General features: G+C 35.6%; 1 protein-coding gene across 1 annotated transcript; it reads right to left on the bottom strand.

Annotated features, from left to right (window-relative positions):
• Positions 1-12,140: 12,140 nt before the first annotated feature.
• On the bottom strand, positions 12,141-12,773 carry LOC149262725 (uncharacterized). Its single transcript, XM_089381643.1, has one exon. It carries the CDS (start codon positions 12,771-12,773, stop codon positions 12,141-12,143), a length of 633 nt encoding a protein of 210 aa, XP_089237769.1.
• Between the last annotated feature and the right edge of the window lie 2,963 nt (positions 12,774-15,736).

Genomic DNA, 15,736 nt, shown 5'->3' on the forward strand with positions numbered 1-15,736 from the left:
AGTTTTTGTGGTTGGATTTGGATGAATAATATGCTAAATGATCCAAGTGTTGTGTCTTTAGTTCATTGCAGGTCTAAGAAAATATCTCTTAGTATTTCATAAAGAGGTTGTAGAATGCTTCCATTTCTAACTCACCACAACTTGTCATGAGGTTCATATTTCTAGATTTGTTAAGTGTCCTTGTGTTAATGTGTTGGTTATTTAACATAGAGTTATGATTTTTTAGGAAGTGGGCCTTTGAAACTTACTTTGTATGTCAAAGAGTTACTCAAGGGAGGGGACCTTCTAAGGTATATTATTTTCTAGAGCATTGGGATTGTCACTCAACTGAGCCTCATGTTGCTTATCATGAATTATGCATCCTTGAAGGATTCCTTATCGATCAGATACTAGGAAATATGTGCATCACTTTAAAAAATTCTCTAGTTAGTCACATTATAAAGTATGGAAGGTGTAATGAGTAGCTCTACAAAGAACTTGATTTTCTCAAAATATTTTGAAGGAAAGAGTCTAGAAGCAGGTGTCGCAAGCAAGTTGGCTTCTTGGTATTTAGATTTGAGAATGACATTGTTAACTAAAGTTGAGAAGTTGGCGACGAGAGTTAAGGTTCCCTCTTGGTAGGCCTTAAAGTTGTTGAGAGTTACAACTAGTGGTGTTTCTAATTTGTCACATGATTATCTTAGTAGATAAATGAGAAATTGTGCATTTAATTGTCAATCCAATGTTCCTATGGAACTTGTGAACTATCACGTATTGTAAATGCTAATATAATATGTTAAATTCCAATGAGGTTGTAGTATCCTAAAGGGGTGTTATAGAGAAATATATTAATTTTATTTTACAAGTCACCGAGAAAAACAAACCACACTTGCAGGAATTTGAAGGTCACACTTGCAAAATTGAAATAACACACTTTTACTTAGCGGGATTAGGAAGCTTAACGTTCTAACCCCCAACATAGGTAGAATAACTAATCTACTTTTATAGAAAACAAATGGAACAATTCTACATAGTAGGATTAGGAAGCTTAACATTGTAGCCTCTAACATAAGTTAGAACAAAACACACAGGTAGAAAGTATATCACACAGTTATAGATAAATCACATAAGTGGTAAAGTGGTGGCATGATCAAGGTTTCTGATGATCCCAATTTCTACAACATAGATGCATATGAAAGGATGGAATGCTGACAAAATGTAATGGATGAAACCCAATCCAAAAATATGTACTAAATATAACAATGCAGATCTAGAAAAACAGAGTAGGTAAAACAAAAAATTCAAGAACATAGTAAGTTACTTATGAGATTAATGAGTTGTATTAGTGTTATGAAACATAGCCTTGCTAGACCAAAAGGAATATAAATGAAATTGAAAGCTACCCTATATAGTTACAAGCAATACCTAACTAAGGAGGGGACCCTACCTCCTTAAGCAAGGCACTAGTTATGAAAGCAATAGAGTGCTTAAATTATAAGCACACCATATAGGACATTAGTGGAAATGGACAAAACTATGAGCTTTGTATTAGCATAAATTCAGAATACAAATTACAATAAATCATTCTCTCCTCCCCAAGCTCGAGTAGAGGAGGGTGGTTTTATGCAAAATGTTTATTCTTAATTCAATCAAGGAATTAAGGGACAACCATGAGAATATTTAGATTCTTAGGTTGTTCCCTCTATGTTGCTACAATTTCATCAAAAAATGGAAAAACTAGACAAATGCTGACTCATTTTGTTGGAGATTTCGGAAGAGAACAATGTAGAACTGTGTAATGGTTTTTGATTCGTCCAATGTTTTAGATGGTTAGTCCATCCATCATTAGGGACCAAAGAGGTTCGTGAGTAAATGAGTGCTGAAAAGCCTTTTTATAGGAGAAAAAGAACTAAGTATGCATTGGGTCAAAGTTTAGATAATAAAATTGGTCAAGGTCAAATTGATAAAAATTCTTTAAAATTAATTAATAAGTGAAACTGGTCTTAGACAAAGTTGATACTTAAGTAATTTAAATTAAATTAATTAGAAATGATATCGAAATTCATATTTGACCAAATTTACAAATGAAAATTAAATAATTTAAAAATATTAAATAAGAATAAATTAAAAATTAATGATTAATAATAAAATAAGAATCTATTGAAAATTAAAAGTAAAAATTAAATAATTAATAATTAAAATAAGAATGAATAATAAAATAATATTTATTAATTGAACACTATGTCACAAGGTTCATCGAAATTTAACCTTGAGGTTCGAATTTTGGCGAACCTTAAAAAGATTTTAAGGTTTGACGAACCTCAAAAAGATTTTGAGATTCAGTGAACCTCATAGAACCTCATAGCCATTTACCAAGTTCACAGATCAAAATTCATAACCTCATGTCACAACTCAAGCTTCTAATCTCTCCTTGTAGTTTCCATGTTCGTGATAGCATTTTTTATTTTTATTGATGTTCGTTTCTTACAATTTTATCCCATATTTCATCTAAAAGTTGATATATTTATATATATAGAAAATAAACATAGATGAACCTAATGGGGAACCTTCTCCGAACCCCATCAAGGGTCGAACTCAAACTGAACCTAATCATTGGCAAACACGAATCATGTGACTTAGATTGAAAATAAGAATGAATGAGAATTAAGAATTAAATAAATAATTGTTTAACATAAGAAATGAAAATAAGAATTAATAATTCCCCACTGCGGGTGCTTATGATCGACAATCAAATTGATTTGACCACCAAGGGAAAATTTATTGTCCTCCTAAGAGGCAAGGTGTCTTATTCACAACATAGGTACGATCCATTAAATCTAATGACACTAGGAATCTTCGTTAGAGGGGAAAACTAGTACTTCCCTACCCAATTTATGACAGTGTTCAATCATTTGTTAGTCATTCAACTACATGGTCCTTTATGTTTTTTAAATGGTTTTGCATGTGAGATCCAAGCCTTATCTAGTGCCTCTGTATAATATGGTACATCCCTTCCTAGAGTATAATGGAGCATGATATAGGTAGGGACCTTTGACATTAGGAAATTTGGAGGTGGCTAATTACTCAGGTGTGTGTCGTGATTACTCCCGCACTGGTTCACATGGTGGTCAGTATTAAGTATTAGTCAACGGGTAATGTCAGGGTTCATATTCTCTATAATGTCGATACTCATCATAATTCTGTGGCAGCTAGGGTCCTCAACCATAATCAGACTTATGTTCTTCTCTTTGGCATGGAGGATTAGCTTGAGTGCCCACTGGTCATGGAGAAATTCACCTCCCAAAGACTTTCTGTGGAGGTTAATTGGTGTCAATTCATCCCTCAAAGTCGTTTTCCACCTCTAGGGAGTTTGAAAACTCATAGGTGTGCTTACGTTTGATAGCTTTCAAAGACTTTGACTTTCCATTTGGTGCCCAGTCAGAGTAGCAGTTGGTTAAGGTGCTCAGAGTGTAAGATAGGCCAGTCCAGACTTTCTTATGGCTACTTAGATATGGTGATTCTTAATTCCGAAAGGTGGTGGACAATTCACAATCAACTAGCAGGATGGGTCCACTCTTGTTTCGTGAGTTGGAATTTGTTGTTTGAGGAGGAGAGTACTCCATAGCTTCGACGCTGGTGGCTTGTGGTCCATCTTGTCTGGGAGGAAATGGAGGTTGGAGGTGGACTTGGGCACTTAATCCTAAAGCACAACCTGAGGGTACTCTCTTGCCTCTGTTGGAGGTATAGGGTGATTGCTGCTAGTGCGTGGGTGCATGCATCCTTAAATGACCCGTGGTTGGCTGCGCACCCATGGTTCATGTTGGTGGTTCATGGCATGCTCTGTGTCCATGGTCCTCGCTGGTGGTTCGTGGTTCACTGTGCACCCGTGGTCCTTACTGGTGACTTCTTCTGGTTACGTGACGCTATCGATATTAGCTAGTGGTTTTTCGCCCATGGTAGCTTCACTATGGCTCCAAACTCTTCTCTATTGGCCATTATGCTAGTTTTCTTTTCTTGTGCGGCTAATAGTCTGGTTCTCATCATAGTTATGTTATGTTAGTCACTCATACAACTAGTTTTGTGGTCAAAGGCCTAAACCAAGGCTATGTAGTATCTTTTTGCCACACTTTGGCTCTTTTGCCTATAATTTTGTTATACAATCTAGTTAACTTTGGTGTTTGTAATCTCAAGATTTTGAATTGGTGTTCTTGGGCTGGTTTCCCTGCCAGGTGACCCTCAACATCAAGAAAACATGTATGTACTCTTCTTAGATAATAAAATGTTGAGCATTCAAAACAAAACAAAAAAAAATAATTAAAATTAATAATTATTAATAAAATAAGAATTAGTTTAAAATAAAAATAAAAAATAAAAAATAAATAATCTAAAATAAAATAAAATAAGAATTAGTTAAATTCACCAAATTCCAAATTGAAAATTAAAAGATTTAAAACTAAGATAAAAAAGAATTAATAAAAATAAAAATTAAATAATTTAAAAATTTCAAAAAATTCAAAAATAAAAATTAAAGAAAAATTGATACAAATTCCAACAAGTTCCATTGAAAATTTGTAATTTGAATATAAAATGAAAATTGGAGTAAATTTGAAAAATGATGTTGGAAAAAATTAGAATTTATATTTTAATTGAAAATTGGAGTAAATTTGAAAAATGATATTTGGAAGTAATTAGACTTTTTAAATTAAATGACCAGTTAGAATAAAGAGAGTGTTAAAAGAAAAGGTTAATCTGAACTAAAAGAGAATAAAAGTCAATATGAAACAAAAGATAAAACTAGAGAGAATATAAGTCAATATGAAACTAAAAATAAAACTTAATTAAATAGAAAGGATAATGAATAATCAAGGTAAAAAGCTAATAAAGAAATGAAGAGAATCTAAAGATAACCATTAGTGAACATTCATTTAAGTCCAAACATTTGATTTGTTTCGATCAATTTAAAATCCTAACTCTCGCATTATTCAGGGATCCCTTGAAATCGACAAGAACCCTAATAATTTTAATAGATAGGATGTATACGGGCTTACCCAATCTTAGAAGCCCGTCATCCACCATCTCTCCCATTGATTCTTTCCATTCATCCTCCTCCTCTCCCTTTCATTCCCTATAATATTTTTGTTTTTTCATCAGATCCAATTGGTTCCTCTTCATTTCATTATTAGCCTTTTACCTTGATTATTCATTATCCTTTCTACTTAATTAAGTTTTATCTTTAGTTTCATCTTGACTTATATTCTGTCTGGTTTCATCTTTTGTTTCATATTGGCCCGTATTCTCTTTTAGTTTAGATTGTTTTTTTTTGCACCCTCTCTTTGTTGTAGCCTGGTCATTTAATTTAAAAGTCTAATTACTTTAGAATATCATTTTTCAAATTTACTCCAATTTTAAAAGTCTAATTTTTTCCAATATTATTTTTCAAATTTACTCTAATTTTCATTTTATTTTCAAATTATCAAATTTTCAATAGCCGTGGTTGGATTTTGTATCATTTTTTTTCTTTAATTCTTATTTTTATATTTTTTTTGAAATTTTGATATTATTATTATTATTATTTTTTCAATTTGGACTTTGTCAATTTAACTAATTCTTATTTTAATTTATTTAGATTATTTAATTATTAATTATTAATTATTAATTATTAACTAATTCTTATTTTATTATTATGAATTCAAGTTTTGTGATCCATAATTTGTATATTGAAACTCTTTTGGTATAAATGACATAATTTTGGAGGCTACACATTTCAAAGCCTGCACGGATGGGCCATTACGATAAAGGTTCATCATTTTGAATGGACACGATTGCAGGTTCCAAGATGAAATCTGATTTGACATCCTTGTAAAGATGTAGAGATTTTTCCATCGTCCCTATGTTCACTCAGATTAAGCATCACCTTAATAATCTTAGTCTCGACGATGAACCGCATTGGATGGTTTGAAACATGTAAACTCCAAAATTATAATGTGATTTCTACCAAAAGAGTTTCAATATACTAATTATTAATTCTTCTTTAAATTTTTATCATTTCTTACTTGAATTAATTCTTTATTTAATTCTTAGTTCTCATTAATTCTTATTTTCAATTAATAAATAATAATTTATTATTCATTCTTATTTTAATTTAAAATTATTTAATATTATTTTAATTTAAAATTATTTAATATTATTTTAATTTAAAATTATTTAATATTATTTTAATTTAAAATTATTTAATTATTAATTTTGACTAATTCTTATTTTATTATTAATCATTGATTTTTTATTTATATTTTAAATTATTTAATTTTCATTTGTAAATTTGGTCAAATACAAATTTCAATTATTATTTCTAATTAATTTAATTTAAATTACTTAAATACAAACTTGGTCTAAGACTAGTTTCACTTATTTATTAATTTTAAAGATTGTTTTATCAATTTGACCTTGACCAAGTTTATTCTCTAAACTTTAACCCAACATATACTTAGTTCTTTTTCTCCTATAAAAGGCTCTTCAACACTCGTTTACTCACAAAGCTCTTTGTTCCTTGATGATGGATGGAGTAAACATTCAAAACATTGGACGAATAAAAAACCATTACATATTTCTCTTCGAGAAATCTCCAACAATATGAATAACTAAGGAAGCCTCAAATCACTTAATTGCTGACTCATTCACCTATTGTGACATGTTGTAGTTGGGTCAATGTTTTGTTGTGGTTAGCCTTTCCTTGATGATACAACCAACTACCTCTTATCACTTCCTATGTTTGGCGGTCAAGTGGCCAATTCATTGATGAGAAATACATAGATGAAAAGTTGTATGTTTGGAGGTTGACTAGTGCTACACTATACTAGTTGTCTTGGACTTGCAGTGGTTATCCTTAATGTGAACTGCCAAGGTGTTGCAAGATCAGACTTGGGTGTTTTGCAGAATTTATTTTGTAGCATTGAACTCTGTCATATTGTGGCAACATAGTTGCATCACTACACTCTATCATATTGTAAGAATGTTTTGCAGTACCTGGCGTTGCAACACTTTCACCTTGCTCATGTTGTAGCGACTGGAAGTGTAGCACCTACACCTTGGTTGTCTTACAACAACAGGGGACCAAAGGTGTTGCAATGATATAGGGGTGTTGCTACAACATGAAAGTGTTGCAACAACATAAAAAGGTATTGCAACAATTGTACTTTTCGATAACTTTAAGAGTATATATATGAATCTGCCTAAAGTGATTCTCATAAATTCTCAACAGTTAGCATAAAAAGGAAGATTCCTTCCTAAATTCACAAGAATGAACATTAAATGACATAATCAAAAGATGATTGTACCTTGATAAAAAATGCATTTTTATGGGAAAAATGGTGGTGGGGTGGTATGAAAATGGAAAATGGTACTAAAAAAGGTGTTGGTTAGGTGCTAAAAATATTGATAGTAGAAGGACAAACAATTTACTACAAGTCAAGGACATGAGCCAACATAATGGTGAGTTAGGAATCACAGGGTCTGGGCATTAAGGAAAAAGTTTGACTAGGGAAGGCCTGATGAGTCACATCCTCTTAACATAACACATATAGAGGACACGTTTTAGATTTATAATGGGTCTAGAATCAAACCATTTGGGGGGTAATTGTTCAATGCATTGGTAGGAAATCCTAATTTTTGAGGCCCACTTGCATGCCACATGGAAAACCAATGGGAAGGTACCTTCTTGTAGTAAGATGAGGATCAATGAGCTATAATAATTGATTGCTAAATACTTAGGACTTTGAGAATTGAAAACTAATTTCCATAAATGAAACAAGAAGAAGTCAAAAATGAAATTACTTCTTAATGCAAGAAACGTGTTGAAAGGAATATACAAATGCTATTTAAGGAAACTGGTGATACTGGAAAATTAGTTGAGGTGTGTTGAGGCCTTAACATGTAGTTGATGCAAAAGATAACTCAATATGGAGTCAAGGTTATAAATCAAATGCTCATGCTGGTATTCAAGGTGAATTAGCTAATGAAACGAGTTATTGTTTTAGTAACTCAAACTAAGTGGAATAGAATTGAAACAAGAAAAATACTATTTTGTCAAAACTAATTTCATTAGGAACATTTAATGTTTAATTTGATTATGAGAAAAGGGTAAGAGAAGAAATTGAATGGAATAAGATGTGGTGTTTGAACTATATCTAGAAGTTAGAATAACCCCCTAAAAGCCAATATTTTATGTCTAGTTAACCATCTCTAGTAGAATTATCACCAGGGAAAACTGTGAAAGGTCATGAATGGGGCTAAGTAGTTGAATCTTATGCAAAAGCATTGAAGAAATAGGTATTCATCCTTTTTTCTTCCTATTTCCATTTAATTAAAAAAAAAGTTTGGAAAGAAGCAATCAAACTAGCTAATGATGATTGGAAATTAGAAGGACAAAATCCATTAGAATGTTTCAAGAGTTGGAACGATAATACAAAAGTAAAAGAGCACATTGCACTTCCTTGCATAGTAACTTGGGTGACATGGTTAATAAGGAATAAGATGACCTTTAAGGTCAAAGAAATAATTTCCATTTAGGTTTGTGTTTGATAAGATAAGCATACAATGGTGTATGGTGTCCACTGAAGGAAAAATTAAGATTGATCCTCTAGATAGACACTTATCATTCCAAACTTTGGGGATACTTTGACAGAGCTTACCATTCTTCCATGTGGGTTTGTGTTTGAGGCATTACACAACTCTTATCCAAAAATAACTTTATAACTTTTAAAGTAGCAATGGGTCATGGAATATAGAATAAAGTTGAGGTGTGTGACTTGTGGATTCTACCCACATTTGTAACTATTGAAGGAATAATAATATTTTAGGTAATTGGAAATAGTATATTATTTATAGAATGGATAATAGGGAGGATTAAGTTGGAAAAACTATTTCTATCTTCAATTATGGAAAAAATCATGGTAATACTTAGAAACTTTGAAAACATAACATTCAATCATATCTATAGAGAAGTAAATGAGCAAATAGATAGATTATTCAATAATATCTATAGAGAAGTAAATGAGCAAATAGATAGATTATTGAAGGAAGATTTACTTCTCATAGAAGGTTCTTTGATCATAATTGAGGCAAAGTGGCTCTTTCCTAGCCGTGACTACTTTCCTACTCTAAAGTCAATGGATTCAAGAAGGCTAGGCATATTTGTTTTTGGTTAAATTATTATTGGTATACTCTTTAATTTTGAGAATGCCTTAAAGCCATTTTTTCCAAAATGTATGTAAAATAGAAAATCTATATTTTGATTTCATTTCAAAATATAGGATATACTTTTTTTTTGGAAAAATATTGTATAGAACTTCGTAATTTGTTTTGTGATATGAAGTTTTGAAAAAATTACATTACGGATATAATAAAATAATAATAATAAAAAATAATATTATTATTAAAAAAAATATTTTTTATTAGCAAAGATGCTGTGACTGCATTTCTCAACAACCTAATACATCATATATGAAAAATAATGACTACTTCAACTAGTTTCCATATTTTCAACCTTCCTTCACAAATCATGGAACTGAGAAGATGATTTTTCCTACAAGGGATTTTAATGCCAATTCCCTTATTACAAAAATAGATTCTAGCAAACTAGTTACAAAGGTTAACACAAACAAAACATAATTATTTTTTGTCCTCTTTGACCCCTCCTTTACTTTGGTAGAAGCCTAGATCTTCTTGTCTTCTTGAGTGAATGTTTGCTTCTATTTCATCAACAATCCAATGCCTATTAGACTTTCTTCCCCTCGTAAGAGGAAGGGATGGATTTGGGGATATTTTTTCTTTCAAAAATTCAACTAAAGAAAAAGATTTAGTGAACTTAAAATGAACCTATAATTTTGGCTCAAATTCCTCTTGTTTTGAATCCTCTTCTTTCCCCTCTATTTATTTTTCTTCCTCTTTTTCCTCCTTTACCTCCCCAATATCTCCTTCTTCCTCCTCTTTTTTTCATGCTTCCTTCTCTTCTTCTTTAGTGTTAACCACTATATCCACAGGGGATGGATCTGAACTTTTTGGATTCATATTTTATAGTCATTCTCCATGTGTATTTTATTTTTTGAATCATCTACTTTCCCAATAGATTCATATTGATTATATTATAAACTCTCATGAGGTTTCCTTAGTTGAAAAAATAGACTCTCCTAGGGCTTCCTTGGTTGAGCTAGCCCCTTATTAGATAAAATTGACTTGGTGAGAGAGTCAAAGTTAATTGGCCAATGGTGGTGGTTTTGGCACATTGTTTTTTGGTTTCCCATGGTTTTGTGTAATAAATCCTTTAAAAGGCTTGGAGAGACTTCATTGTAATGATGCAAGGGAGGTGAGTAGTGAAGTCTCACTTGAATGAATTGGTTGGGTTTTTTTTTTTTTTTTTTAACTGTAATGGTTATAGATTTTATTTATTTGAAAAGATCTTGGGTCTTTGCCGGAGCGACCCCTATTACATTGCAGAGTTCTAACTGCTGCTGATTATGATCTACTAGATTTTCAGGGCATTTGTACAAAACTTTCATTGTTTACAATTAGCAGTCCTTTCATAAGAGAGCTGCCTTTGTTTGCCATCTGATCAGCTTCGCTATTTGACTTTCTAAGAATATGATAAAACTTGCATGTGTCAAAGTCTAGGAGAACTCTCTTCAATCTGTCCAGAATTTTGTTGAGGCTGGCATTGCTAAACAGTGTCCCCAAATTTAGATTTTTTATTATTAGCTCTAAATCTCTGAAAACTTGAAGGTTTTTGACTCCATTGTCTCTTGCAATAAGGCAAGCTTTGAGGAGCCCAAGAATCTCTGCTTGGTTGTTGGATTTCTGGCCTAATCCCCAGCTGAAACAGTCTTTTGAAAACCCATCCGGAGAGTAGATGACCCCCCCCGGCACCAGCGACACCGGGATTACCTTTGGATGCTCCGTCAAAGAAAATTGTGGATAAGTTTTGAGTCTGCCACCAAGATTGAAATTTTTCATCATCGTCTCTTATGCGCCACTCCAGATTGACCTTTTGAGGAGAGAGAAGATGCTTATACGGATTAGGCACTAGCGGGCCTAGCCACCTCTTTTCTTCGGGTAGTAACAAAGGATCATCTTTAAAGTACTGCTGTTGGCCCGCTTCCAGGAGAAATGATTTAGCTTTTGCAGCTACTTGCAACGGTGAGTGCCCCATCTCTTTGAAAATCAGCTGATTGCGGGCCAACCAAAGCTGCCAACAAACATATTTAGGGAGAGCTGTCCAGATTTTGCGCCAGAATGATTTGGGAGGGATGCGATGGGAATAGAAGAGACTCCATGAGGCAAAGAGGTCTGAGACAGAGATCTGGGAAGGCAATGAAATCTGGAATTCCTGTAAAATGATTCCCCAGACCTCTTTAGCAAAAATGCACTCCAAGAAAAGGTGCTGGGCTGTTTTGAAATTGTTGCTGCATAACACACATCTATGCGGCCCTGCTATGTTCCTTTTTTCCATGTTATCACCAGTTAGGAGTTTATTATGGACCAGCGTCCAGAAGAAGAAATTCACTTTTGGTAAGGCTAGGGAATCCCAGACATTCTTCCAGAAGGCCAGAGTTTGACTGCTGTTTCTTGAGGCCTGCAATGCTCTGAAACCTGCAGCTGTGGTGTAGACTTCGTACTAGCCCCAACCCCATCTATCTTTCATGGATCTGTTGACAGGGGCAGCATCTTCCAGTAGTTATTTGAGTTGGGTTTGTTGAAGGGATAGCTGGGCAGGGACTCCAAGAAAGTCCCATCCTGCCCAATCTCCACACTGATCCCAATTTGAAAAGTCGTATATGCTATTGACTCCTGCTTGCTTCAGCCAGTCCCTGAGATCTGTTATGTCCTCATGGTTGTTCAGAGGTTCTTTCCCCATAATACTATCTAGCCATAGGTGGGTGCGTTTGCCGTTGCCAGGAATCCTGTAGACCTGTTTGTTGAAGAAGTTGCTGCTTCTGCAACATAATTTCCACACCTGCGTGCTGTTTATTGTATGAGCGTTGTGCATGTTGCTGAGGGATTTATTGGGTCCATACTTTGTGCGCAGCGTGATGCTAATCAGATGAGAGGGCTCGTGGATCAGCTTCCATAGAATCTTTTCTCCCAGCGCTAGATTGATGAGAGCGGGGTCTCTAATTTGCAGCCCGCCTTCTGCCATTATTTTTTTTACCACTTCCCAGTTCACCAGATGCATTTTTTTCGTTGCCCTTGCCTCCCTGCCACAAGAAGTCTCTGAGCAATTTGGAGGTCTGCTCCATCACATTTCTTGGTGCTAGGAGATATGCTGCCTGGAAGATTGGTAGTGCCGAAAACATGGATTTAATTAAAATTACTTTGCCTCCCTTCGTCAGCCAGTAACCTCCCCATGTTGCAATTTTTGTTTTGATTTTATAAATTATTTCGCTCCATAGCGATCTTTTGTTGGCTCCAGATATGATGGGGAGACCCAGGTACTTAAATATGTCCCATGTTGCTTGACCTTTGAATCCGAGGAGAGTGGTTATGCTAGTGAGTTCCCACTGATCTATATTCCAACTGAAGACTTCGCTTTTCCTCTTATTGATTAAAGCCCCAGAGGCTCTGCAATAACTTCTGAGAACAGAGTCAATAGCTTTGGCTATTCTGGTGGAAGCTCCACCAAGGAGAAGGGAATCGTCAGCAAAGAGGGTATGGTTCGGGGCTTCTGCTCCATGGGAAGGTTTGAGACCTGGAATGTTGCCATTAAGTCTTTCAGCAGTGAGCTTACGACTAAGGGAGTCTGCCATTATGATATACAGGAATGGGGAGAGAGGGCATCCCTGCCTGATTCCTCTCTGAGCTTGGAAAAAATTTGTAGGGTGGCCATTGACTAAAGGGGCAATCCATGGTTTGTCGATGCAAGATTTAATAAGGTGAACAAAGTGGGTTGAAAAGCCAAAGGAGAGAAGGACTTTGCTAAAGAAAGTGCGATCAACTCTATCAAAGGCGTTTGCCATATCTAATTTAATCAACATACCTTTCTCATTCCGCTGCTTGCTTGAATGTATAGTCTGTTGCACTTGGATTACATTGTCCAGAATATGCCTGCCTTCCACGAAACCACCTTGAGAAGAGGAGATTAGTCTTTTTAACAATGGATTGATCCGATTTGCTAATAGTTTAGCCATAATTTTATATGAAGCATTACACAACGAAATGGGCCTGAATCTTGCAAATGACTTTGGGTTGGTGTCTTTGGGGATTAAAGCAAGGTAAGTGGAGTTGGTTCCTCCACCTATCTTGGCTTTTTTCATAAACCAACTTATCATTTTGTGGAGATCAGCCTTGATAAGGTGCCAACAAGCTTTGTAGAAATGGATTGTGAATCCATCAGGCCCAGGAGCCTTGTCTGCGTCCATGGACCAGATAACGTTTATGATTTCCTCCTCAGTGATTGGCCTGCAGAGAGTTATGTTATCTTCAGGGCTGATGAGAGAAGGGATGTTTGAGAGGAAGTCAGCAGCTTCCTCATTGTTTCTTTGAGTTCCTTCTCTGTATAGATTCCTGAAGTGGGTTTCGGCGACATCTTTGACTTGATTAAACCCTTTGTAGACATTACCCTCAGCTGTTTTGATTTCTGCTATATGATTCCTGGAAAATCTCGCTTTATATTGTCGGTGGAAGGAGGTGTTCCGGTCTCCAGCCTTCAGCCACAGACTTCTAGATTTGAGTCTCCAATATTCTTCTTCCTTTCTGATAGATTGATATGTGGATCATTGGGCTTTTATTTCTTTTTCCAGCAACTCTGCTGTGATATATTTGCTTTCCATCTCTATTTGCAGGGTCTGCAGTGTCTGGACTGACTCCTTTCTTTGATCGGTAGGATAAGGGGTTGGTCTCTTTATCCAGTCCTTCAGTTCCTGTTTTGTGGCTTTCAACTTTTGCTCCCAGACATAGCTTGGGGATCCCGAGAAGGTTTTGGCCCATTCTGCCTTCACTGTCTCTAAAAAACCTTCTATCTCGATCCAAAGAGGGTTGAACCGAAACGGAATAGGTCCTAGGTCTTCTTCATCTTCCAAAAGGAGCTGAATAGGCTTATGATCAGAGGCAAGTTTAGGCAGAATTTTTGTGATGATTATCTTTTTGTTCATCATTATGGAGCTTTGCACCAGGAATCGGTCTAAACGTGCTGAAATGTGGTATGTTCCAACCCTGTTATTGGACCAAGTGTAAATGCCACAGACAGGATTGAAGTCCAAAAGGTCCCAGCGCTGAGAGAGCTCCTCCACCACGTCTAGCATGGGGTATCTGATGCTTGACCCCCCCCCTTCTCTTTTGCTTTCATAATGATATTAAGATCCCCGGCTATGATGATATTGCTGGGAGAAGACTGCTCCAAAAAGGCAGAGAGAGAATTCCAGCATTCTCGTTTTTCATTGTAAGAAACCGGAGATAGACAACTTACTTGCTTTGTGCATCAGTTCCGTGAGAATCCAGTGCTGAGTTTCATGATGATTTTTCAGTTGGAATAGGTCTTCATTCCAGAGAGTTGCCAACCCTCTAGAAGTTCCCCTTGAGTTGACTGGTTTGCCTGTTCTTTTATTCCACTTTGATATGCTAATCTCTAGAAGGGCTTGGCCTTCTATTTTGGTCCCTTGGAGCATGAGGATATCTAAGGGTTCTGCTTTCATAAGATCCTTAAATGCTTTAATTTTGGAGGGATTCCCCAGTCCTCTGCAGTTCCAAGAGATGAGATTCATTATTTACTTAAGGGGGGGTTGAGGCCTCCCTTGGAAGGCCTTGGTCTGATATTTCACCCAATAGACATTTATATTGTAGCCTGACTTCCTTGTATTTTGAGTATTTCTGCCTCCTCCTCCCTCTTTTCTTTGCGGGATTTCCTTCCTGATTTTTTTGTTAGTCACTCGTAGGTTTCATCCTCCGAAGAACCAGAGCTTTCCACTGGTTTTTTCCTTGCTATTTCTGCATATGAGGGGTTGGAGGGACTGCCTTGGTTGGCCTCATTCTGTATTGCTTCCCCTACCTCTTTTTTTGAAGGTGGAGTGTATGCCTGTTCTACATTCTCCTGGAGTAGAGTTACTTGATTGATCTGAGCACTTTCTGTCCCATTTGGAGTTGCTTCCGTTTCCTGGTTGGATTTGGCACTGCTAGGGCCTCCGTCCATATTGCCTTTGCCTATGCTTTTTTTTGAGGTTGCATTTTTCTGGACTAGGGTCCATTGTTCCCCATTTTGTTTGTCTACTTGTTCCTCGACTTTCTTTTTACAATTTTTTGCAAAGTGTCCATGACCGTGGCAATGTCTGATTTAAAGGGTAACTGTTCATAGTCCAACTCCTGGACATGCATCCACCCAACAACAGTGAGTTTGATAGCTTCCGGTAACCCCTCTTCTAGATCCACTTCTACGCAGATGCGGGCGCATGAATATTGGTCTTTTCTTGCAGCTTGATCTATGTATTTTCCCAATGCATTACCTATGATCTAGAGGGATTTTTGATTCCAGCAGTGAAGAGGCAAATGGGGGAGCCTAACCCAGACTGGGACAGTAGAGGGGATGTCCTGGGTGGGATCGAAATCAGGAGACCATTTGTTTAGATAAAGACCCTGGGGTCCCATGAAATACGGTCCATTTCTAAAAATTAAGCCTCTGTCATCCGGGTTTTCGAAGACAAACACAAAGAAACCCTTACCTACAAAATAACTTTTGACTCCCTCTTTGATCAAGGGCTTCCAGTTCCTTTGAGTCCAT

Source organism: Pinus tabuliformis, chromosome 6 (assembly GCF_031772625.1).
Source record: "Pinus tabuliformis cultivar Carrire ecotype Pingquan chromosome 6, CPIR1, whole genome shotgun sequence".
NCBI lineage: Eukaryota > Viridiplantae > Streptophyta > Pinopsida > Pinales > Pinaceae > Pinus > Pinus tabuliformis.